This window comes from Anopheles gambiae, chromosome 2, assembly GCF_943734735.2.
Source record: "Anopheles gambiae chromosome 2, idAnoGambNW_F1_1, whole genome shotgun sequence".
Classification (NCBI taxonomy): Eukaryota; Metazoa; Arthropoda; class Insecta; order Diptera; family Culicidae; genus Anopheles; species Anopheles gambiae.
In genome coordinates this window covers 48,727,805-48,754,889 of record NC_064601.1, presented here as the reverse complement: position 1 = coordinate 48,754,889, position 27,085 = coordinate 48,727,805, and the positions used below count along the sequence as shown (strand labels likewise).

The 27,085-nt window shown below is 43.0% G+C and overlaps 1 protein-coding gene across 6 annotated transcripts in view; it reads right to left on the bottom strand.

Moving 5' to 3' along the window:
• The window catches only part of LOC1273929 (heat shock protein DDB_G0288861), a 132,046-nt gene that overhangs the window by 12,418 nt on the left and 92,543 nt on the right, over nucleotides 1-27,085 (bottom strand). For 4 of the 6 annotated variants that reach the window (XM_061640578.1, XM_061640576.1, XM_061640577.1 and 1 more), the window contains 6 exons: nucleotides 24,888-25,124; nucleotides 23,159-23,391; nucleotides 20,603-20,649; nucleotides 19,606-19,727; nucleotides 7,581-7,658; nucleotides 6,625-6,681 (listed from right to left, as the gene is read on the bottom strand). In XM_061640578.1, coding sequence (XP_061496562.1) covers nucleotides 6,625-6,681; nucleotides 7,581-7,658; nucleotides 19,606-19,727; nucleotides 20,603-20,649; nucleotides 23,159-23,391; nucleotides 24,888-25,124 — 774 coding nt within the window. Of the gene's footprint in view, nucleotides 1-4,105; nucleotides 4,850-6,624; nucleotides 6,682-7,580; nucleotides 7,659-19,605; nucleotides 19,728-20,602; nucleotides 20,650-23,158; nucleotides 23,392-24,887; nucleotides 25,125-27,085 lie in introns of those variants that run through there. The other 2 variants (XM_061640580.1, XM_061640579.1) reach the window with 2 other exon arrangements.

Genomic DNA, 27,085 nt, shown 5'->3' with positions numbered 1-27,085 from the left:
ATAAGCGCTTGCCGTTTTGCATTGTTAATTTCTCATTATACCTGCTGTGCCGTGCTGGTTGCTAAAAGATATTAAAAACTTTTCCTACCCCATGATTGAAAATGTGCCCTAAACTCCCGGCGCTCCCGAACCGCTCGAACAGTAAGTCAAGTAATTTGCAAACCATAATGCCCTAATTCATATTCCAAACTCCTGCTGCTCCCGATGAAAGATGGCCCCTTTTTCCGGTGGGACACCTGCGTCTTCAGCCTGCGCCGAGCCATACCGAGCGGTTCGAGCTTGGCAAAAACCGTAGTCCCTTTGCCATTCTTGTCTGAGCATTGACTGTGTGACTGAACTTTTGTGCGGCCTAGAGAGCACCGTAATGGCCACATTCAGGGTAAAATGGCGACCGAGCGAACAGACATTATTACAAATCCTCAGGTGCAACTTGGCTACACTCACCCCTCCCTGTACTATCTGTCTCCGCAGAGGCCCGCATCTCAGCTGACCCAAACCCACCATGCGTACTACTGTTCATCGCTGGTCCGATTATCCTTACACCCGAAAAAAGGCTCGCAAACCTAATTATTCGAGTCGGCATCGCTATAAAACCAGACGCAATCCCCCAAGGGCGGTCGTTTCTTAAACCTAGACCAAAGTTAGCATCGGACGCAGCCAGGAGCCATTCCTCCTGGTTACATTGTGATCGGTTAATATTCCAACAGCGAAACAACAAATGACTACACAGGGTGGACGGTGGAAACACGGTGTAAAAATAGCCGCTCGGTGCCCGTAAATCATTGTCTCCCCTTCGTTTTGAAGACGCAACTGCACCGAAACTCCCTACTTTTCCGACCATGGTCGAGTGAACCAAGCGACTAAGACTGTGGCGACAGTGGCAACCGCCACAGCAGCAGTCCAGTTTAGCGCTCCTGGCAGCGGTTATCCAGCGTGTCGCAGCCACACCGTTATTACCACCTCGTTGTAGTGATTTTCGGGTTTTACACTTTTCCATAAATAATTTCGGGACATTTACAGACCCGTCGACTGCAGATTAGTCATCGGATCGTTGACTCCGCCACGGTGGTTAACGCCGCGAGGCGACCCATTTCTTTCCGGCTAGAGTCCTTGCTCCGGCTGTGCGCCGCTATTTACCCCACGGCGAGACTAATGAAGGTATTTTCCTTTAGTCTTCTACCCCATTGGCAGGCAGCGTGAGGAGGAAATGAAATTATGCTAGGTGGATGTTACACGACTAGTTGCTTCACCTTAGCGTGCAGGATTGGCGACGGTGGCACCGATCAGCAACTCCACCACCGGCAGGCATACCCGACCGATTCAACGTACACGCCGGTGCTCCACAACTCCGGGGGTCGAGGGTTTACGACTCCCGGGAGATTAATTCAATCCTAGCGTGATTTAATGCGGTTGACTTTGGTGCAGTTATCAGCACGTTTTACGTTTATGTTTGCACAGTGCGGCACCGCGGCGCATTGTGGACTGTGGCGAGACCACCCTTTGTGTGACACGTTTCACGTAGGGTGTGTTTGCAAAATTCAACCGTCCCGTCCAGTCCAGTCCAGTCCAGCGCACATCGTCCTGGTTTTGTAGTGTTCGTGCTGGGTTAGCGCTTATGCTGTCATGTCTGAAATTGAAGCAGGCACTAGATGGAAGATCCTGAGCAAGGCGCAAGGCAAGTTGCTAATCAAATCTTCCCTCTCCCCATTTTATCCACGCCGGTCAGCTCGTGACCTGGAGTTGATGGAGCGAAAAGACGAGCATTGTCATCATCATGCGACCGTCGTAAGTGGGAGACCGGACGATATGCCTGGTTGGTGGGTGCGTTTTCAATTATCGGTCAATCAATTCGATTCATCTGTGATGTTTGTTTGTGTATTTATGGTTCTGCTTAGTAGGACGGTTTTGTTAAAGTCGTACCTTGTGGTGCTATGGTGATGGTTGGAATTTGCTTGAGGAAAAGATGAGCCATTCGGTCTTGTAGAGTTTTGTGTGCTAAAAATCATTCTCAAGCAAAAGGACAAGCTGATTTGATTTCAGTTTGATGCGGCACGTACGAAAATGCCACGAAGATAAACAAAACATCAAACTTATACCAAATTGCAGAGATTAGGTATGATCTGCTAGTAGGATATGGCTTGGTAGGAATAATGTTAAAAATGAAGTTTTGATTAAGATGAGGTTTAAGAAGGCGAATGTGGCCAATAGACTTAAAGTCTCTGTTGAAAATAAATTAGGCAACAAGAATAATGTATCAAATTATGTGATGTAATTTTGAGGACAAATTCTTAGTGGAATATACAAAAACAAACAAATGTCCTCCCAGATTTGTTATGGTATTTTTGTAATCATTTTACAAGCTTTATACACTGTAAATCCATAGTTATTGTACATATTAGAAAATCTAACAATTAAGCTCAGGTTTTATTTCAATTTTGGATATTCTACAACAGCTTTTGCTTTGAAGATTCGTTTAGACATAAAGTCCTAAGGATCCGATAGCTTCGGATTGTTTTGCGTAAAATCACTTCAACAATTCTTCGTGTAATTTGTTTTCATCATGCACACAACACAAAAAATGATACAATGTTGCTATGCTACAGTTCCCTTCCATCCTCTAAACCACCAGCGTACGTTTAATTTTGCATTTGCAATATCAACACTGTCCCGTTCGTCGTGCTGCGCAAGATCGTTCGCAGGATATTGAACACGCGCGAGGCCGACGCTGCAAATTTTCATGGAAAACGAGAGATGATGTTTTCTTAACCATTTAGCCACCGAATGGGCGCCAACCGCGTCCTGCACATCGGATATGGGGGGGGTCAGCCCGTGGTTCAACGGCGCTTATAGACAGTTGAGCGAAATTGAAAACTGGAACGTTTCGTGTCTCTTCCGCTTGCAACGTATATAGCACCGTACGATGGAAGCTGAGTGTGCAGCCCAGCCACGGTGGGACGTGGGAATATGAAATCTAATAAAATTTCATTATGAGATCAAATTCGCTGCAGCCCAAAATGCCCTGGCGTGGGGTGCAAAAAAGAAACTAGTCCACGATGAGCTGGCATGGTGGACGTCCATCCCCATACACAATATACAAATACACATACACACAGCTCCCTCTCTCTCTCTCAAACACCAGGAGGATAGACGCGGATGATAGCAAACCGGGATTAAACGAATGAGGGGAAATTCAAACCAACAAATACTGCTTCTACCTTAGTCTATCTAGCGAAACACGGTGGGCATGCAAATATACAGGGACAAGGCACAGGACGTCCACGCAGTACGGTGCGCGTGTTTCTGTGGGGAGAAAGTGTGTACCACAGACCACCGGTATGGGCAGGATCGAAGACACGAGGTCAGAGGGTTCTACCCCTAGACTACCACTAGACTACCACCGCTAAACAGATCATTCCTATTTACACTAGGTTTGGAGGGGTTTGATTGTGGCGCAAAGCATTTTGGCGTCCAGAACACACCTCTCCGGGAAATGTTGCTCACGAGCTAGGGAGAAAGTGCACAACACACGGGGAACGATAGCATGCGCACACTACTGTACCACACGCGGTCAGCAATACAACAAAAATCACTAGCAACTGGGAAACGGGCCCGGGTACACCAGTGCCCAGGGAACGTAAAGGTACGAGCGTGGACATGAGAGTATGAGCATGGGAGTTCTTGATAATAAATTGTGTACAAAATACCTCCACTGGGGTGCCATAAACACACAGCCTTGGCCACTCTCTCTCTCTCTCTCTCTCACACACACACACACATACACAAGCGCGCGACTTGGCCTCCGGGTGCATCCTGTTTGGTCCGTATTCTGTAATGGGGTGTGCCCGCCCAGTACACGAACATGATGGGAAGTTTTACAGTACAAATGGTTCATACTATTGCCTGGAATATATTGCAGTGCATTCCGTTCTTGTTGGCCCCGTCTAATATTATTTTATTTTATCATAAACGATAGCACACCAACATTAGTCGCATGTGTGCCCACTGCACATACAGTTCTTTTACAGCGTGATGTAACGTTTACTATTCGCTGCATCGCGTTTTACTTACTCTTTTCACTTTCAATAAAGTGTAAACTAGCTCGAAATTTCATAGGTTCAAACAAAAAATTATCTATTTTCTGTTTTCGTTTTATTTACTTAGCATGTGGTTCACATTCTCAACCTTTTCAAATGACATTCTACAAAACTTTCTACCCCACTTGCTCTAAGCACTTCAGGAAATGAATCATACGCTTGATTTTTACCCGTGTTTACAAACACACACTTATAAACAAACACACACATACACACACGCAACTGTTACATTGAGAATCGTTTGGTAAAAAGCACGACAACGAATGACGCCACGAGAGTGCGTCTACACAAGCTAGAAATCACGACGAAGAAAGGGCGGGAGGACGACACAGTTCCTTCATGTAAGAAAACATTTGACTAAATAGGTAAATTTAATTTCTCTCGAATGCCAATCGACTTTGCATTATCACCTGTGCGCAATTTTGATTAACCAATCGTACACGTGTTTGTATTTGTAACATTATTATAACGAGGCCCGTTCCTCTTCCTCTCGGAAGTGGCTAGCCATTTTTTTATGGGTTTTTGGTTTTCTTCAATAACAACCCTCTAGCTCTAAACAACATTAAAACCCTCCAATCCAGTTCAGCAGTGTTTGGCTGCTAATTAAATTCTGTTGAAATAGGGGAGGAGCCCCTTTTTATGCACGCTTTTCATGCTGCTGCTTTGCATCGGAAGCGTCCGGCAGAAGCACCTTCGACCTCTTAAAGCTGATCGCTGCGAATCCAGTACGGCGAGTTGGAGTTGGAATAGTTTCGCTGGGGCAAGCGGGGCGCGTGTTCGATGGTGTTTGCGGTTAGTTTAGGGTTAGTAGTAGTAGTAGTACAGTGTACGCGTAAAGCAGTAGATGAAAGAAGAAAAACAAACAAACAAACATAGGTAAAGAAAACGTGAAGCACCACGGTATGCTCTATGCTTTGTTCATTCTACACTAGGATGCCGCCATTCTGGTTATGCTATCGGGATCGGGACCGTAGGAAAGGGGAAAGCCAGGATGCCGAGAGCAATGGGATGAATATAAGTGAAAACTTTAGTTTTTGCAAGGTTCATACCACCACTATGCTATGCTATCAGTTTGCAGTTGCTCTTTCCGGGATGTTAGAACTCTAGCTTGCCAGGTTCTTCCATCCCATCTAGGCTCCATTACATTCAAACCCACATATGCGTCTAAAGAGGAGCTATGTTTCAAATTTATCGCCAACCTAGCACACTCTTCTCTCGCCCTGCGACCGAAGCTACCGTAATTGATTTTACAAATGCACTGCAACGGAAAGCGTCCGTTGGTGGGCCTACGTAAACAGCTAAATCCCAGGCCTACAAAAACGTAGCATTACGATTACGGTCGTGCCCGAACGCTTTTTGTGCTCGAATGTTTGGGGATGAAGTTTTGGCCGGTTGGCCAGCCATCGAAATTTGCACAGCGCATGGGTAAAATTGCTATAAAACAACAAAATGGGAATCATTTTCATTGCTCTGCTTTTTATGAGCATGCCATAAAAGTGAAGTAAATCACTTCATCACAGCAGGGAGGTTGGTTTGTTGGTTTGTTTCAAGCTTATAACAAACGAACGATTTTATCACACACACACAAAATGTTTACAAAAAACGCGGTTAAGCCATTTGTTTCGCTGTTAATAATGTTCTATTAATTTAGCTTATGCTTCGTTTCAGCATTATGAGCATTACGCTAATTTTCTCTCTTATTGTTAAGGATTGAAATGAAAAGTGTTTTTCTTTATAATAATCTTATCTAAAAACTGCCCTGTAACTCAATTATTATACAACAATAAACGTCATAATACTGAGATACAACTGAAACTGTAATGTTGTGTATTTGATCAAAAGTTACTTACGATAAGTTAAAACGTAAAATACCTATAAAACAAACATACATTTGTGTGTCTTAATAACATCCAGCAAAATCAACTATATGACAATGCTTTGTTCTCCATCGCAAAATTTCATTACAACAATTCACTGACAACAGCACAGTGGTGATAAACAAAAAGGACACATGTAAAACAAAGCTGCCTTCAACCAAGCTATTCTGATGGCCTGCAGAAAATGAGAAGCTTTTTTTTGCAAATACACCGTGACGTACTTGGCACGAACGGAAAGAATGGAAATTCGAAATTTAGTTTAAACAATTTTTCCCAATGCAAACGATAGCAAGCTAACAACGCCAACACATGTTTATAAAGTCCAAAAACGCCAATAAATAAAGAAGAGAAAAAAACAAGCCATCTAGATGAAACGTGGTTTGGAGCGCTTTGGGAAACAAAACAACCAATCGAGTACGATCCCGTAATGATCAGATCGGTGAAAATGCACGGTAATGTTTGGGAAAAGCAACGTAAGATTTATCGTTCTGCTGCCGGTTCGCCGGTGCAGTTGGCATACACAGCACGCCATAGGAGCACAACTGGAAGCTCAACAAACAAGTAACGAAGTAACCGAAAACAGAACGAGGGAAAACAACTAAGGAGGAAATCTAAAACTATTAGTAGCATGCACTCTAGCCGAACGCACTTACCTCTTCGTGTTCGCGTTGAAACTTTTCCTTCTTCCGTAGCGCTTCCTGTATTTTTAGCTGTACGCAAGTAGCGGTTGGGGTTATAGAAATGGGAGAAAAAGAGAGAAAACACAACAGAAAGGAGCCGCAGAAAGCCCCAATCCGCAGGTGTGGGGGGAAAAAGAAGAATCAAACAAACAAAAATTAGAACACTAAATTTAAAAAAAAATCGTTGACGAGCGAAGAAAGTGGAAGGGAACGAAAACGCACTAGCATAACTAACGATAACTGGGTGGAAAGGCTAGCAAAAAATGCAAAGTTTTAACGATAAATGCCGTGAAAACAAATGAGCTGGTGAAAAGTTTCAAGTGTTTTCCCCACGGCACCAAGTAGCGGGAGGAGATTTGCCATCAAAAGTGGCAAAGTGGCGCAATGTCACTCTATTTTCTGCCGAGGCTTTATGCCTTTTTTTCACCCTCCTGTGCCATCGCCCGTTCGCTCAATGTGTATGAGCCTGCTGCATTTTCTAGGCGTTGGGTTGCGCGTTTCACGTCCTGATTGCCCAGAACGATTTGTTCAGCGGTGTGGCTGTGGGTTGGATTTTTTTCCTTCTTCCACCACTACCACTACTGTCCCTTGCGGTGAGTTTTAATTTTACGAAACGAGGTAACAAGCTTGAAAAATAATTAAACGTGCTTTGAGCGTAGCGCGAGCGGGCAAAAGGAGCGGTGCCGCAAAGGTAAGTTCCGAACAAAAAAAAAACGCGCGCAACGGGTGCACCAAACAACGCTGGGCGAGTGAAAAGAACTCAAGCAATTTCGGAACATTTTTCACTACTACACTGTGTTCGCCCGACTTCAAAAACTGAAGCGACCGAAACGCCCAACAAACGACTAAAGCGCTTAATAACGCGGTCGCCGTCGAATAGAAATTAAACTGCAAAAGTCGCACCGTCGTACCCGTGCTCCCTTACTTACCCTCTGTATGGTTTCCTCGAAACTTGGCTGCGGTCCACCGCCATTCATTTGGAAGTGTCTCAGTCTTTCGTTCTGTGACTGTGGAAAGGGAAAACAAGAATGCAATCAGTGTGCGAAGGGAAACCAGCAAATGCTAAGTAGAAATAGAGAGAAAGAACACACACACCGAACTTCCACCACCAACCACCATCATTGCCACCATCACAAGCCAACCTACAACGCATTGGGTCATTTTTCAAGAGGTAGCCGGAAGTGCGCCATGACGCAAAGCGGCACCAAACCGCAGTCACAGCAGCACACAGAATCACACCGTCAAAAATGGACCGCCTCAACCCACCGTAAAAGCTAAAAGCGAATCTGACCGGAAAGCTAAAAGCGAAGCGAGCGCTAGTCGAAAATAAGTCTCGTTTTTCCGCATGCGGGCGCGCAAGCGAAGTTGGACAATTTGCATAATAAATTAAAAGTATTTTTTTAATTCTTGCTGCTACAATCAGCTCCCTTGCTGGATTGTTTGCCCGTCCGCTCTGCCACTTAAGAAATGCACGTTCTCTGACACGTCTTGAAGTCATGCGGCCACTTTTCGTACAATTTTCGTTTTTTAGTCTTCAAGAGTACTACTACTACTATTTGTTTTCCACGCGGGAAATCGGGTCTTTATTTTCGTGTCACTTTTCTTGCCGCGTTGATGAATCGCTTTGCACCACGAAACCGGTTTGTGTTTCCGATGGCGAGGCTGGCCCATGACCGGCCGAGTCACTTCTCATTTTCTGTGAGCAATCCTTGCGCCACCGCTAAAGTGAGCGCACGCGATTGTACTTTTGTCAGGTTTTAACACTTTGCATGCACTTCCGGTGCAGCACCGCCACGGTTGCTAAATTAAGTAGTACGGCCTAGTGGCGTGAGACGTCAAAAACGTGAAAGAGTTGGGTTTTTTGGATCTTTTCGCAACACAAAAAAATGTTTATTTTACGAACGTGTTGTTGAACGAGAGATTTAATTTGCAAACAAATTATTTTATTTTCTGATCGAATGTTAAAGATGCACATTCAAAAATATTGTAGCATGACAATGTATTCCTTAAGACCTTGTATGTTTTGAACTGAAATGTCTGCCTGTCAGTGGTTGCGGTTGTATTTTCCGTACACTCTACACAAATTTGATGCATTTGAAAATTCTTTTTTTCTGTTTGAAATGAGTTCAAATATCTTTAATATCTTTCCTTTACCTCTAGCTTACCTTTAGCTTCTGTAAACAAAAATGAATCATACCTGTGCTCAACCTGATAAACCTGATCGATTCCGCGACAAAATTGTCGTTTGTTTTCAGGCTTTTTCTGGCTTATATAAGCTAAACTGAAAACCTTAGGCTAGTTTTGTGTATTTTGTATGAAATGTTGACATGATTTCAGCCGCCAATGGTCAACTCCATATAAAAACTGGCTAATATCGTTTAGCCCGTCAAATCCACATAACCATTTCAATTAACATCTATTTTTTAAAGAAGGAAAACATTAATACAACTTTCTATTTATGAATCAACAAAAAACATAGAAATTTTAGTTTACAATAAACGCATTAGTAAATTACAATTTCAACGTTAAAAATATGGTGCTGTATTATTAATTAAACTATCCATTATTGAGTCATAATATTTCAAAAAGACTCAACGAATATATAAAAAAAAACCTTTTTCTTTAAATTTTGCTTCAAACTTGAAATGCTCTAACATATTAAATCTCAATTCGAAGGCAAAGATTCGTGCAATAAAAGTTCAATCAGCAGAAAACAATCAGTAACGTTTAAGTCATTCCACAAACACGAAGCAAAATTATTCACATTTCATGACAACCCGCTCGGCTTTAATAACGCTCTTCATCTGCGCAACTATCATCTTCTTCGCGTAAGCTGTCAACCGATGAAAAGCACCCGAGCCTACTGGCGCCGTCGCAATTGTTCGCTCTTTAGCCATTCATACCCAAACACTTTTCATCAACATTTTGCTACGCAAAATAACGCCAGAATGCAGTGCACACAACGAATAACAAAAAAAACAGCAACCCCATCTACCCACCCAGACTGTTCCTGTAACGAGCGCGATTTTACGCTTACCGTCTGGTCAGGGTCTGGTAATTTTGATGTCGTCTTTGATCCACAAATCTTTACAAAGACCGGGCAGGTGAAGAAACACTTGAGAGTAATCAACAAAATCCTACCAACACCATCATCAGCATCGTGCGCCACCACACGCCGTCAAGCCGTTTTTGTCTCTTCGCAGACCGATGACTAGACACACCGATGGACAGTTGCCCACAGGGCGACTAGGTACCGGGCATCTCAAGGGTGTGTGTAGGTGTGTGTGTATGTGTATTTTGCTTCACATTTCTCGGTACCAGCTTTCCTGGTACAATTAACCACCAAGCGTCTCCATTGACACCAGCGATAAAGCCGCCGGTTGACGTTAGCGACATACGGCGGTTCATCCGTCATCCGTCGTCTTGCATTCATCAGCATCAGTTGAAGGGATGGCACGGGTCGAACAATGGATTCTGCTATCCAATGATGATAGTGATTGCTCCCGCAAACGTCTAGGGATACGCGCGCCATTATGGGCAGCAGGCGTTGTTATGAACAATGGTTGCAATATTATCCTTCTCTACTACACACTCAGATGCGTTTTCATATTTGAAAGACATTCGGTAGAAACGATTTCGGATCTAGAGGATTGAAATAGAGCTTTTTTGAGCTCTACGTTTTTACTGAATGATTTTGAAATGACGGACACAACCAAAACGAACAATGAAGAATACGAAAAATAGGGCTTCCCTATCAAGAGACAATTATGGCTTAATTTTATATGCAGATATTTTTAAACAAATATGTTTCATTCCAGACTGGCAAATAATTAAAAATATTCTATTTAAAAAATGTCCATCACATCTACATGTGTTGCTTCAAAGCCTCCGCTTCAGGTCAGCAGCTGCGCGTCTCTTATCAGCAAACCCGTCTCCGGCTCCAACAGCTCCCACGTGTATCATTAAATAAGGCAGGGCTCGGATGAAAAGGCAAAGTCCTTTCGCTCCACCTGACTGTTGCATTGTCTTCCATAGCTTTCGGTGGTGCGCTCGTTAGCTTTAGCGAGGAAGAAAAATACAATCAAGTGGTGTGTCTTTCCCCATTTACCCCATCACTATGACACACTCGTGACAAAGTTCACAAAACACTAAAATATATGACGGTAGATGTTGTAACCTAGTAATATGATGCCGTCTTCCCCACGACCCACATACACACCTATAGGACCCGCAGATAATACCCGTAGTACACCACGCTGTTTGGGTAGCGTTTCGGTGCTTGAGTAAGGTGAAAGGGCGACCAAACTGTACAAAACGAAAATAGTCCCACGTCTGCAAGCATGCCAGTAGAAGGATGCTTGCCCAGCCCTGCCAGTGAAAGCAGCGTTAAGAACAGTGAAGAATCACAATGCAAAAGGGTTAACGATAGGGAGTAAAACCTCAAACGACACCGCGACGGAAACAGGCGCGCGGATCGTACTCCACGAAGAAGGACTCGTAATTATGATTGCTATCGCGGCTCGCGTGCGCGGGCGCGCGCGTCACCACGGTTCCTTTGCACGGGCGAACATGCACCATGTCCGACAGCATCTCCAAAAATGTGGCAAGTGAAGTTTGAGAGTGATGTGCCTTGCTTGTGTTTTTGAAGCTCACCGGCACGGCAGGGTGTATGCTTCTTGGCAACGAGCTCGGTTGGCCTAGTGTGTTATCTTGGGTAGCAACAGGGGAGGCATAATTTTGAAATTTTTATTCACCACCACAATCTCGTAACCGGGACACATAAATATGGAACGGAATGTTGATTTTCGGTACCACACCAGCACACGACTGCAGCGGTCGAGAGAAGAAAGGAAAGTCGGTGGTGGTGCAAAGATAGCACCGATATGATGAACGGGGCAGGGTGCGATGAAGATCTTAATTAGATTGAATTTTTCATTTCATGCACGCCTGCGTTTTGGAGAGTAGAAGACTTTTGTCTTTGTCTTGGTTTTGTACCGGTGTATATGCTTTCTCTTGTACCTCGATAAGAACGTACAAAATACGACTCCATTTCACCCGCATCTCTGTAGTTCGTAAATTTATACACTAGAGCATATTTTTCGCTCGCTCGCGTAACGTACGAGGAGTTTCCTGAAATATTAATTATGATAAACACACAAAAAACGTCTGTTTTTTCTGTATATCAAGTCATCAACCTTGAAGTACCACGCTGCACAAGTAATACGAACGAGCATACATTTTCGCTCTTAATTTGACCATGATCTTGGGCCTTCTCGCACACTTACCCTACGCTATTTCTTACCGTAACCCTTGACGGAATAAAGTTTAAGGTTACAACCGGGAAACTCCCACGAAATTTCCACGTTCAAATAATGCATCTCCTTTCGCTTTCATTGCGCACACATCCGCAAAGCCCCCCACCAACGTACACTCGAGACTAACATTTCCGCCCAGCTGAGCGATTCCTGCACGAATGTAAAGGGAACAAACACACAAGCGTACACACACATTCACACACACACATATCTGAAAAACACTCACACTCTAAAACGAGATAAACCATACTGCACCACCGGTGCACGCACAAACAAAGAGCAATTAAAACTGCAACAGTGCATCACCTTTGCTTCAACCCCAACAAATGTCCGTGTGGTTGTGTATGCGTGTGTGAGTTAGGATGAAATAAGCATATAAAAACAAGGACACAACGGCCAAAGAAGAATGCTGTCCCTAATGTGACATGATACGTGCTGAAGTTGTTGCATTCCGTCTGGTCTGGTGTGGTAGTAACAAAGAGCCAACTAACGATGAGACGACGATGATCACCGACCCGGGCAGAAGGTAAGGCCTGCACAAAACCAACACAACAACCACTCGAGCCGCAGCACACTTGAGGCGGCCACTTGGCTAAAAGTGCTTGCTCAGCGCAGGCACAGACACGGAGGCGACACCCTCAAGTGCCACGGCCAGCGGCAACGCTCATTGCCGGTGTCTCGGCGATGTCGATATGCCGGCGCAGTTTCTTCGACAACTGCCACGAGAGACATGCACTCAGGTAAGCGCCCGAAACGCCCGAACCCAAATGCAGTGCGAGGTGTGCTGCTCCGCTACGCACCAGCTCCATCGTAGTGACTCTTGCCGCCGGATGCTGTGTGGGCTGTTCGGTTGCATTTATATATATCACACACCCCCCGGGACCCGGTGCAAGTACCGTGCGTCTCAAGGACGTCGTTGACAGGAATTCAGTCATTTTCCTGCCAGCCAGCCGTGGGATTCTCCCTCGTGATTGTAAGACAGGATTCAAGATGAATAGATAGCAATTATTACTAATGCATGTGGGTATGCGTGCAGCGTCCTGTTTACTTCCACGTTTGTGCACCTTTTCTCTCGGGGCGACTATGGGCTTCGAACGACGAGATCCGTTCGCCGCGGTTGTCAGAAGGCGCTCACTTGGCGCTCAGTTTTAAAATAACGTACCATTGAGAGCCTGTAAGAAGCGCGTGAAAGAATGAGTTGTACCTGCCGGGGTCGAACGTTCCCGTTTGTATGGAGAGAAATCCGCGAGGTTTTGCGCTGCGGATTTGGAACGAATGTTGGTTTCAATGTAACGTTTTGCTTTAAATTTTGCTTTAAATGATTGAAGTGAATTGAACTTAGAGGTATGAAACATTTTGAAAATGTTTTGTGATCAATTTCCAATGAAATATATTTTCAGCAGTTTTGGAAAAAACATATAAAAAACATAAAATATATCGGAATATAAATATACATACAAATATCTATAATAATATAGTTATATAAATACAATATGTATATATATATATATATATATATATATATATATATATATATATATATATATATATATATATATATATATGTATATAGTCTTTATCCGATATACGCTATCGTACGGGACCGAGCGCAATAGCGTATCTCGAGTATTCGCGTATAGCGGATTTGTATGGAAAAATAGTTTACACTACCAGTTCGAGGGTTGAAAAATATCGCCACAGAGCTTTGCATTAAAGTTTTTTGTTGAAAAACAGGTATCTTTTGCACCAATTTAATGCAAAATGCAAAAAGATGCGTACTGCGAATTCGCGTATATCGAGTATCGCGTATATATATATATATATATATATCTATATATATATATATATATATATATATATATATATATATATATATATATATATATATATATATATATATATATATATATATATATATATATATATATATATATATATATATATATATATATATATATATATATATATATATATATATATATATATATATATATATATATATATATATATATATATATATATATATATATATATATGTATATATATACGCGATACTCGATATACGCGAATTCGCAGTACGCATCTTTTTGCATTTTGCATTAAATTGGTGCAAAAGATACCTGTTTTTCAACAAAAAACTTTAATGCAAAGCTCTGTGGCGATATTTTTCAACCCTCGAACTGGTAGTGTAAACTATTTTTCCATACAAATCCGCTATACGCGAATACTCGAGATACGCTATTGCGCTCGGTCCCGTACGATAGCGTATATCGGATAAAGACTATATACATATATATATATATATATATATATATATATATATATATATATATATATATATATATATATATATATACATATATATATATATATATATATATATATATATATATATATATACATCTATACATATTGTATTTATATAACTATATTATTATAGATATTTGTATGTATATTTATATTCCGATATATTTTATGTTTTTTATATGTTTTTTCCAAAACTGATGAAAATATATTTCATTGGAAATTGATCACAAAACATTTTCAAAATGTTTCATACCTCTAAGTTCAATTCACTTCAATCATTTAAAGCAAAATTTAAAGCAAAACGTTACATTGAAACCAACATTCGTTCCAAATCCGCAGCGCAAAACCTCGCGGATTTCTCTCCATACAAACGGGAACGTTCGACCCCGGCAGGTACAACTCATTCTTTCACGCGCTTCTTACAGGCTCTCAATGGTACGTTATTTTAAAACTGAGCGCCAAGTGAGCGCCTTCTGACAACCGCGGCGAACGGATCTCGTCGTTCGAAGCCCATAGTCGCCCCGAAAGTGTGAAACCCTGTAAATCGGCGTAAAGCGTCTGCTGGATGGATTCGACACGCGCCAGTTGACGGGATGCAGTGGGCCCAGTGGCGGATTTTCCTATAAGCGGACTGAGCGACCGCGTGGGGCCCCGGCCTGAAGGGGGCCCCGAGCTAATTTTTCATATGTTAGTTCACTTTTATAAGCGATTGATTTTTTGTTAATAATACACAAACGAACGGAAAACTAAATCATTCTCAAAGTAATACATTCTTACAAGTAAGTGTGTGGAATGTGTTGATAACGTTTATAGCAATTAAAAGTTGTTACGTACTTTGGAGATAATTTTTGAAGGCCAAAACAAATATTACATACTTTCGCACTCTTGCATATTAAAAACAATAAATCCTCTCCTGACAATAAGACATAAAGAAGCTCCTGGGACGAATTATTTATATTTTTAAGAACTTCCTAAACTGTCTCGATTGCAAGGACGAAAAGACTACAAATACGCAAGAGCAGGATAACCATTGTCGGACGCTTGGATTTCAGCCACATGTTTTATGTATCTGTGAAACAGGAAATCACACAAGCTTTGTATAGCGGCTTTCACTGCTCATGTACATGAATAAGCAAACAAATGTATTGCAAACTCTGCTCTAAAAATACAAAAGTATAAATAAGTAAAATTCAGATTTGTTGTCAGGGTTTCCTGGAGTTTTAATAACTACAGTTTATCATTTCATCGTTCATTGATTCATTTCAATATAAAAGACTCTTAGCTTGGAAAAACGATCTAATGCGTACTTGTGTTGAAAAACTACTACAGAGAATGAAATCTAAACATAATCTCTAAACACTAGTAAAACTAGTATAGCTAGTATTTAATATAGTTTTGATGTTTGCAATACCGGAAACAACGATGATGCACATCCTAAAAATATGCAAAATATGTTAGCTTGATTACACGAAGACTATAGAAGCTATTAAAATAATTAACTAACTGCCATAAAAAAAACCTTAGAAGAAAATTAATCCCTAACGAAATCAGGATGACATATTTGGAATTCGTAACGAGGTATTCATAAAAATGCGATACAATTTTCTGGACTTTTAAGGAAACTAGGGGCCCCAATTCTATCCCCCGCTTAGGGCCCCGAGAAGGATAAATCCGCCTCTGAGAGCAGTGGTCCGAGGTTGCTTCCCTGGGGCACTCCTGAAGTTACCTTTAGCAGACGAGAGGAATGTGAGCCCATGCTTACAGAGTAAGTGCGACCATCAAGATAGGATCGCAAACATGCCATAGTCGAGCTGGGGAGCCCCAATATATCCAGCTTTTTTAGTAGGATTCAGCACGGGATCGAATCAAATGCCTGAAAATCGCATGCGGTGATGCGCCAATATCAAATGAATTTGTCAAATCCCATACAAAAGTTTGCGGCAAAATCGCATGTGGTGAAGTTCTGACTGTTCTCCCGTTCCCTTACAGAGTGTCCATGGTACGATTTAAAAATATCATTAGAGTCCACATACTTTTCAGTTCGCGGGCAACATTGCTTCGCATATAACGATGTTGAGGGAAATTTTTCCATTGCCTGTTGCTAATGCGAACGTTTCAATTTCGTTTTTATAAACAAAAAAACTAACAGAATATACAAAACTTCTAAAGCTTTCTATTTTTGAAGCTTGGTCTACGCCGCGAAGACATTTCATTTACATTTGAAACTATCATTTTCTTTAAAAATAGTCACAATAATTAACTATTTATTTCACAACGTCACCGTGGGCCGCATAAGCGGGTCTCCATACGTCGCGGGCTGGCCCGCTTTAGTCTTTTTCGATTGAGTCAATTTTGACTTTCCAACTGACTGGCCGATTCTAACGTTGTCTTATATCGTACCGTCAAATATTGTTTTGTTTTAATTCGAAAATTTTAAACAAAGTTCTTTCCCTTTGCTAATGTCCATTATTGTGTTTTCAATACGAATGTAAGTAAAAATATAATTCACTATGCGACAATAAAGTATATTAGAATATGTACAAGGCCTCCACACGTACCGGGCTCGTGTAGTATTGTCAAACACTTCGTATAAAAAAGGAACAGTACGGTACGCTAGCCCGTAACGTGTGCAGGCCTGCTAACAGGCATTCGGCCCGCGGGCCGTAGTTTGGAGGCCTCTGGGTTAGATCACACTTGCTAGGGCCTCGCTCTATCAGTAGCCGAACAAGACATTAGACTCAAACAAATGTATGAAAATGATCAAACAACTCAAACATTGTTTCGAACATGTCGAAACTATACGCGTTTGATCGGGTCTGATGTCTTGGTCGATAGTTGGCAGAGTGCGGTTTATCTTTCCACCCAGTAATTTGTACTGTTCCGGTCCTGTGGTACCGACGTCATACCTTTGTTCTTGTATTTAAAGTTAAACTTTCCTCAATATTTTACTCCAAATTTCTTTTAGAATTGCTACTATGATGAACTCTTTCATTGTTGCCAACTGACTCAATGGAATTTCGGAATTCGAGCACCATTTGCGCACGATGCTTAAGCGTTTTTTTGTATATTGGTATCACTTTTTGCAAATTCAAATTTGTATATTGGGTAAATGAAAGCATATTGGCACTTGAAACGTACACAATGACGGTTTGGAATGTAAAAGTTTGTTGTTTGGACTAGTAATCATTTCTTTAAACATCTTCTTTTTCTTCTTTGGCTCAACAACCGATGTCGGTCAAGGCCTGCCTGTACCCACTTGTGGGCTTTGGCTTTCAGTGACTAATTGATCCCCCCCCCCATAGCAGGATAGTCAGTCCTACGTATGGCGGCGCGGTCTATTTGGGGATTGAACCCTTGACGGGCATGTTGTTAAGTCGTACGAGTTGACGACTGTACTACGAGACCGGCTCAAAACTCGACTGCGGAAGTTAGGTCCGCCCTGCATCATCCGGAGTCTTTCGGATTCGTTCGGAGTCGTCTGGAGTCGTCCGGAGTCGTTCAGAGTCGTTCGGAGTCGGAGTTGTCCGGAGTCGTCCTGAGTCGTTCGGAGTCGTTCTGAGTCGTTCGGAGTTGTTTAGAGTCGTTCGGAGTCTTTCGATGTCATTCGGAGTAGTCTGGAGTCGTCTGATTTCATTCGGAATCGGCTACAGACGGAGTCATCTGGAGTCGGCCAAGGTTGGCCGAGGTCGGCCGAGGTCGGCCGAGGTCGGCCAAGGTTGGCCGAGGTCGGCCGAGGTCGGCCGAGGTCGGCCGAGGTCGGCCTTCGAAACAAAGGCCTGTAGAAGAAGTGCACGCACAAAGTGAAAGACAAATAACACAACGAAAGGAAATGTCTGATCACAAGCACAAAGGCTCCTGTTGACTCCGACCAACTCCGATTCCTGTCGATTCCGAACGACTTCGGACGACTCCGGACGACTCCGGACGACTCCGACTTCGATCGACTCCGATCGACTCCGAACGACTCTGTACGACTCCGACTGCGGACGACTCCGACGACTCCGACGTCTCCGGACAACTCCGAACGACTCCGGACGACTCCGATTCGCCAACCTCTGGGCCCCAACGTCCATCCTTCCATGTTTTGTGATCAATTTCCAATGAAATATATTTTCATCAGTTTTGGAAAAAACATATAAAAAACATAAAATATATCGGAATATAAATATACATACAAATATCTATAATAATATAGTTATATAAATACAATATGTATAGATATATATATATATATATATATATATATATATATATATATATATATATATATATATATATATATGTATATATATATATATATATATATATATATATATATATATATATATATATATATATATATATATATATATATATATATATATATATATATATGTATATAGTCTTTATCCGATATACGCTATCGTACGGGACCGAGCGCAATAGCGTATCTCGAGTATTCGCGTATAGCGGATTTGTATGGAAAAATAGTTTACACTACCAGTTCGAGGGTTGAAAAATATCGCCACAGAGCTTTGCATTAAAGTTTTTTGTTGAAAAACAGGTATCTTTTGCACCAATTTTATGCAAAATGCAAAAAGATGCGTACTGCGAATTCGCGTATATCGAGTATCGCGTATATATATATATATATATCTATATATATATATATATATATATATATATATATATATATATATATATATATATATATATATATATATATATATATATATATATATATATATATATATATATATATATATATATATATATATATATATATATATATATATATATATATATTTAAAGAAAGTGAGTAAAGCTACCTTATAATTGATAACAAATCATCCAGTAATGATGTATCGAATGAAATCCAATACCAACGGCAAAAAAAATCAAAATTCAAAACATAACTATCCTTAAATCGTAGATATAAACGTCTTTAAATGCTTGACAGTTGTATCTCATGATTCTCATTCTCTCATGAGCGTCGAACGGATTTCGGCGTTCGAAGCCGGTACTCGCCCCGTCTGTCTCTCGAGTGTTACGCGTTTACGCAAACGTGCCCACTGCGTGCGTAAACGCAATTTCCAGTGCAGTGTTGACATCCGCAATGACTAACCTTCAACCCTCGGTGTTTGGCGAGGGTAGCCTTGCACAGAAAGATGATAACCGTGTGCCCACTGATGAGTAAGACAAATAAAAATCGATAACATCATCCGTATCCGATGACGGTGGAGCGCTGTTTTGCTTGCCCGGGTTTGCGTGTTGTGGGCCGTGTTCGAGGCAATTTAAAATGGGGAGTTTGTGTGTTCATTTTTTTGCATTTTTAGCTTCTGTCACTACTTACCCTTGACTGCGTTGCAGTGCCGCCGGTGGTGTTTTGATTCGATCTATCACGCCTATTTACAGTCTTTAGTCCTCTCAAGAGCCTCGCCAACGTTGTCCGCTTTTTGCTTGTTTCTCGACCATCTGGGTGATGTGAAAGAAAAGTAATACTTTTAAAACATAGAGAAATACGACAAGTATAGAACCACGCGGTTCAAAATAAATCATTTGTCTATATAACCTTTCCAACGTGGTACGCATCATAACTCAATTTTATTGATTTTGTTCACAGCCAGTCGGAATGGGAAAAGTAAAATCAGTATCAGCGCGACGACGACACAAGTGTTTGCAGCCGTCACACAATTTCGCGATTTTGACCTCGCGATCCTCTCCTCCGTCCTTGACGCTCGTAATCCGATAATTACGAGCCACTCGCGACTGCCGACCCTCTGCCCAATAAACATTCAAAAATTATCCTCTCCATCGGTATCATCCGTTTCGCGTTTGCCATTTTGCACCAAGCATTGTATGCGATGCCACAGCCTCAGTGTGTGTGTGTGTGTGTGTGTGCTGCCGGTCAGCAATTGGCCAGCGGACGAAGCAGAGATAGTGCAACAACCATCGCTAAACGGGGCACCGGGGAGATGCCAGGAGGGCGTACTCCGGACGACGATTTTTGGATAATTTATCTCAATTATTCCGGCGTTTTGTTGTGTGCCGCGGAAGCGATGATTTATTTGGCGTTAAACTAGACAGACGAGCCTCCCCCCTCGGTCAGCCGCGAGACACTTGCTCCAGCAACTCGTAATGGGGAATAAAGTGGCTAAAGTGAATGGACCCATCGGCAGACGCAATATGGTAATGGAAGGATGGCGGTGCAGAAGCGAACGCAGGTGCTTGAAAGGGAATATTTTGGAGGAACGGCAACGGCTGCCGCTTATTGAAAAGCCGATTCGCGGGGGCACACATCGTTGATTGACGGAAAGGCTACCTTATGCTTAAGCGCTCAACACACTTACCCGTCGGTGGAAATTCGTAGAAGTACGCTGAGCGTGGGCTGAGGCAGCTGAAAGTAAAGTGGGAAGAAGAGAGAAACACTGATCAGTACACTCGTTTGCATATACGATCACGTCGAAAATGTTCAGCATGGATGAGAAGGTGCGGAAGGGTTCCCTAGGGATTTGGTGGAGCACAGGATGATGAGGCATGTTTTTATTTTGAAGTATTTTGGTGAAGTAATTATAGAACGCTGCGTAAGTGGCTGCTACTTTACGTCATGCGAGACAGGGATCAAGATGATGGTTGCGAATGGGCATGATGGAGCTGAACTTACTATCTACAAAAATCATGTTCACGGGTAGTAAAACAGATGTTTTCAAATTTAATATTATAAACAATAAAGTCTGATCATTAATAATATAATATTAAGTACACTGTCATAAACTTCCATACATTACTGACAGCATACTGAACAAACTGATTGCAGTGTATAATAATTAGAGTGTAAGCATTAGTGTAATATGTGCTAGCGATAGCTGATAGTTAGTGCACCCGTACCGTAAGTTGAAAACCCATATCACTTTGTATCAAATCTTACACGTCACATATGCAGTGGTAAAACTTCTATCCTTATTACGACTAGTTAAACATATTTCAAAATAATGGTAGCAACATCAGACACTCTTGCAACTCTACGAAAAAGCGAAATCTTCAAACATTTTGAAGTTTATTTTTACCTATGTTATTTTGTATGTATCATTCAGCTGCTGAATTCTTTAAATGTTATTTTTACGCAAACAAAGACTTGACATCTAAAAAGTTAAGTACAAAAAAAAACCTTTCAAAACTCAATACATTTCAGTTGCAATGTTTCACTGCAAAGCATTACTGTTTTGCCCCATGGTCGAACCAAAGCTCATCAATTTTTCCAATTCCCACCGTGCTGTACACTTTTGCCTATTAGAACCGTCGCCGCCTGCAACACAACACTTTGGCAACACGGTCATTCGATTGCATTCAATACACCTTTTGCCTGCGCATGCATAATTGAACTGCGCCAAAAGAACCTCGCTCATGATCCGAAAAACGCCACTCGTTCACTAATGGTCGTACAAACACAGCAGCCGGCAAGGCAGGCACGGGGAATTTCCACCATTTCCATCTACACTTTTATCGCTGCTCCACTCTCTCTCTCCCCTGGTGCGAACTCCGCGCCTGGGTGACACCTTAAATAAACGATCACACTCATTCGTGCATTCTGTTTTCCGCCATTTGCTAATGAAAAGATGGCTTCGAATTTCCATTTCAGCATTTCCTTCCCGTTGCCAGCGCAGTGTGAAAATATTTTCCTCCTCCCCGCTCCTGCCCAGGGTAAGTATTTTGGAACACACAAAAAGCCCATTCAGCAGTGAGGCCACGATTGGCAAAGCCATGAAAATGCAATTGATTGCAAAGGAAAAAGGAAGTTTGGGGGAGGACAGTAGCAGCAGCGGCACGGCCCCAAACACGCAACAAAAAAAGGCTGAATGAAACGGGAAAACCACGCCGGCACCTGGTTGGCATAGCGACGACGGGGACGCCTCCAATGGGTGCCACGGCATTTCGTTGTTTAATCGCCTACTCACACCAATGGCAGATATTGCGTTGCTCTGGCTGTTGAATATGGAACGGAAATAAAATACGACTCGAACCATCGAGTTCCGCAAGCGGCAAACGGGGGCAGAGAGGGCTACTCCATTGCGTGCAGATCTCCTTTGGAACCGGACAGGCCCGGTGGGCACCTCTTTCCCGTGTATCCCGTGTATCCACACGAACACGGAGCGCAATAAACAATCATAGCATTTGCGATAAAACATGCATCTATAATAATATGAAATATGAATAATTTATTACAATATAATCGATACGTTCACCCGCCTCCTACTCTCGCGAGTTCAAGCGGGAATCAACCTGCTTCGGAGAGGGAAACCTTTTGTATTCGTTTGTGGCCCTTTTGGTTTCGCAGTTTGATGACAGCGCAACCGAAAAAGTGTGTTATTCTGCGCACCGGTTGATCCTTTGTAGTTTTTTCCTCTATAAATCTGATGCCATCGTGGTCACGGTGCAACGATGAATAAATGTACGGTAAACACTTTCCTGGCACTAGCCCACACGCTCGCTTGGAGCATTGCCTGGTCAGCAGATCAAACTGTTGCGAGTCAATTGATTGAAATGCTGCCAGGCGTAAACGATGCCTATTTAAATCAATATGCAGGCAATTATCGGCCGAGTGATATATATTAAGCGATTTCGCGCCTCACCTAACATCGTCACAGGCGTGAGTTTTTATTTTTGTTGCTGTGAGGATGAGTTTTCTCGCAAAGTGTATCGAATTATACTTTTAAAAACATTCTGGAACCTGTTTGTTGAGTGTAATATTATCGTGGAATAATCAAACTAAATTAAAAACATAACCATTCCAACAAAAATCTAACATGACAATTAAAACTCATTCAAAAATAAACTTCTTGAATTAAAACCCCCAGCTACCCGCTACCGTTTCAAGATGTTAAGGCATCTTCCTTCCTTCAACTCACCTTTGCTGTACAGCAGCACTGTTGGCAGGTACGTTGGCGGAGGTTTGTGATTGTTGTGGCTGCTGTTGTTGTTGCTGCTGCTGTTGCTGCTGTTGCTGCTGTTGCTGCTGCTGCTGCTGCCCTGGCTGGGCTTGCTGTGACTGGAGGGTTGTTCTAGCCACCCTGGGAGCGAACACACCGTACCCGAACCCATAAATTTCGTCCTCCTCCTTATCGGACAAACAGCTCGAGGGCTACAATAAAGGAGATGGAGAAGAAAACAAATGAATCGTAGGCTTACGACAACGAGCGTTCCCTCCCATAATCTCCTCATCCCTGCTCCTCTCTTATGCTAGGACACAAAAAAGGCCAGAAACAAAATGCAGATATAAACAACCTCCTTCGAGCAACAATGCTCCGATGGAAGCAAGAGATAATCCTGCCAAAGGGAAGAGAGCGTTTGCAATTTAATTATAACAATTAAAGCTGTCGCTTTTGATTGTTTTTCGCGTTTGCTCTGCTGCTCGTTGCCGCAACGCAAGACGAACAACACGAGCAGCAAAGGAAAGGAAATGGCACACTCTCCCTCTGCCGTGTCTTCCCGCCAAACGGTAAAGGTAATCTTTTTAACGCGAACAACATCTTCTTTTTGCCGCTGTCGCTCCTGAAAGCCGGTGTAAATGGGAACCTTGGTCTGCGTGTGCGTGTATGCTTGTGTTCATCGATTTCAGTGGATCAAGCTTAGTGCGTTTCCATTTTTTTATTTAGAGGAGATATTTTCCTTCTTTGGCAGTGAGACCCTGTCATTACGATGGGCAAGCCGTGGAACATACCGAGGCACAGCTGGCATCCAATGTGACCAACTGATGTGCGGTTGCGTATCTTTCAGCGTTTACGGCTCGCTTTCCTGCGCTGCCAAAATCCTTCCGGCGACAGTCCGGCCAAAAGCATCCGATGGCGACCACCTGAAACTGAAGACGATTTTCAGGACCCCACACAGACCATCAAAGAGTCCTACAAAAAAAAAAACTCTCCAAATGAAAGGGGACCGCTCGTTCTAACCACTTGCGAACACATTTTCCCCGCATTCAAGCGAATGTTCTGCTCGAAATGGATTTGAGATTAAGCTTTCTCAAGTACTGAGATGGAATGAGAAGGAGCGGCCGGAGGGGGATAAAACGAAACAGAAAAACCAACAACTCATCAGTGAAATTCGATTTGGGTGGCGCGGGCACACACACACCCAAACACACAAACACACACTCTGACTGCAATTAGAATGCAATTTACGACAGGTTGCACATTTGCACGTCGTTGCGCTGACAGTTACGGGCAGGGGGCCACACCTGCGCGTCCCAGCCTGAAAGCCTAATTGGGGGCCCGATTTACTTCGTCTGCTACCCGGGAATGGACCGACATTTTGCCGAGATCATTTACCAAAAACAGTTCGATGAAACGACAAGACAAAACAAGAGCAGTTGCGATGGGAATGTTTTAATCAGATGTGGTTGGATCTTCACGTACGCACTTAACTTAACGAAATACCGATACCGATTTCGTAGCATTATTTACAACGACCGGCAACACGTACACGAAGCTTCAGCTAGTGAATTTTTAGCCTGAAGCTCTAAAAGGCGCTGTCAAATTAAGAAGCGATGTGACGATTGATTGCTCTTCAGCGCAAACTATTTATTGCTTTCTTTTTCCCTGTGACGATACAGACCTTCTCCGAGCGGAGCAAATTACTTACCGAATACTTGCCGGGCACGTAAATTGGCTGGCTGTGGCTGTTCGGAAGCCCGCCGTGGCACGAATTGCCTCGATGTCCCCGTATCAAGCCACCACCTCCGGACGAACTGTGGGGACTTCGCTCCGACCAGGCGCGCTGCCGTGCCTCCTCCAGCGCCGACAGGACCTCGCCAAACGGGGCCAGCAGCATTTCGCAGTACACCGATGCCAGACCCTCCAGGTGGCCCCGTGCACCGTCCTGTCGAAAGAAGGGAAGCGAAAAGAAAAGCGAGTGAAACACATTGTAGTACGGAGACACACATTGCAGCACACACACAGTGATAATAAATCAGGAAAAATAAAATACGGAGGATGATGAAATAATAAGTACACACAACAGGGGGTGAAGGATGTAACTGGTACGCAAGCAACGAGGCCGGCGTAATGCGCGTGCAATTTTCGACTGCCTCTCTGTTCAACAGGACAAAAACACCGCCACAAACAAACAAAAAACGCTGCACACACACACACAAAACCCAAACGCCACTCGAATGCGTTCTATTGTTTTACTTCTTCTTCATTTCTTCATCTTTTGCTTTTCGGCCCTCCATCGGCGGTGCAATACGGACCGATGATGATGACGATGCAGATTGCAAATATAATGCGCATCATGAAATTTGAGCTGCATACATTGGGGTTTTTTTTCGTACATGCAAATGAGAAGTAGCTGAAATCCGGTTTCCCCTTTCCCTTCCCAAGGCTGGGTAGTACACGCCATCGACGTCCTCGTTTCGGGATTCGGGACACAATTTTGCTGCATTTCGTGTGGTAGAATTTTACGTACGAATTTCGACTGCAAACGGGGAAAAGCAAAAAAACGGATGCCTGCCAGTCGGGGTCTAGCCAATCAACGTGTGTACGAGGTTGCCTCCTTTGTGCAGCACACGACAGTGCCCCGTTTGACAGTTGAATGCAATCAGTGCACATATAGTGGAGGAACCGATCGTGCGGAAGCGTCTTTTGCCTTGCCCGCCTTTCCTGCACTTGCCTCGCATTGTGCTTACCTTTGATGCGTTCTGAATGGTACTTGAAAGCCGTCGTAGGATGTAGAGCAACAAAGCGACATCATTAATTAAGTACCCAATTAAGCCCACCGCAGCTCGTCCTCGTCGCCGCCACCCGTCGGTGCTACTTCCCCGTGTATGCGATGTATTATGCGATCTTCTGCACACTGTGTAGCTGGCACACCCGGAGGCGCGACAGGGACGACCTGAGAAACCCGGAAAGTGAAAGGATTTCGTTTTGTTCTGAGCTTCAGGAGAACCGACACGAATACACAAGGGGGTCGTCTCGGGTGACAACTCTGTCTACTTACCGGGCACTGCTACAAGAGTTCAGAGGTAAACAGGTCTAGGTCAGTGGAAGAAACACATGGCCATAGTAAACCCCAACTGGCCAAAGCAAATCATCGAATGTTGAGGAGTAAAAGGAGGTGATAAGAGGTAAGAAGGGGAAAACATTGGCCAGAGCTAATGAAGTGTAACGAACCGGAACCAAAATCCTGAAACGATCGTTAGGCAGAACCCATCGTGCAGCACAGACTGCGACAAGGCAAATATGTTTGCTGCTGCAGCTAATTTTTGGAGAGCTTGAAACTCGATACGGAGTTGGGGTTGACAAACGATGACAAACAAACTGAACCCGTAGGCAAAAACCAGGCAAACCGTCCCTCAAAGCAGCCAGCTTTTCAGCCATACCAGACACACCTTCCCGAATGGAACCGGTGCATGATGGTTTCTTTGCCGACTACTCCTCTCTACCGACGGGTTGCGTGTCAGAGCAGGTGGTGGAGAACAGTCTTCACTCAAGACGTCGTTAAAGTCTCAATGTAAACAACGAACCATGGCTGTACAATGGCCAGCACGTCAGTGTTGGCCCAAATAACGTTTGACATTGGGTAAAACACGCAAGTAAATGTTTCAATTACCATTTTCTTTCCGGCTTACGTCACTGCTGGGAGCGTTGGTTGCGTATCTTGATGGATTGATTGCGTGTATAAGGAAGAACACAGCGCTTTCTTTAATGCGCGCTGTAATGTAACGTGTGAAATTTTAGGCAATTTTAACTACAACATTCGTTTTAAGGTTTTCAAGAACAGTTGGAAGAATTAACGAATATGTACAATATATATGTCTGTATAACATAATAATAATAAAGTTC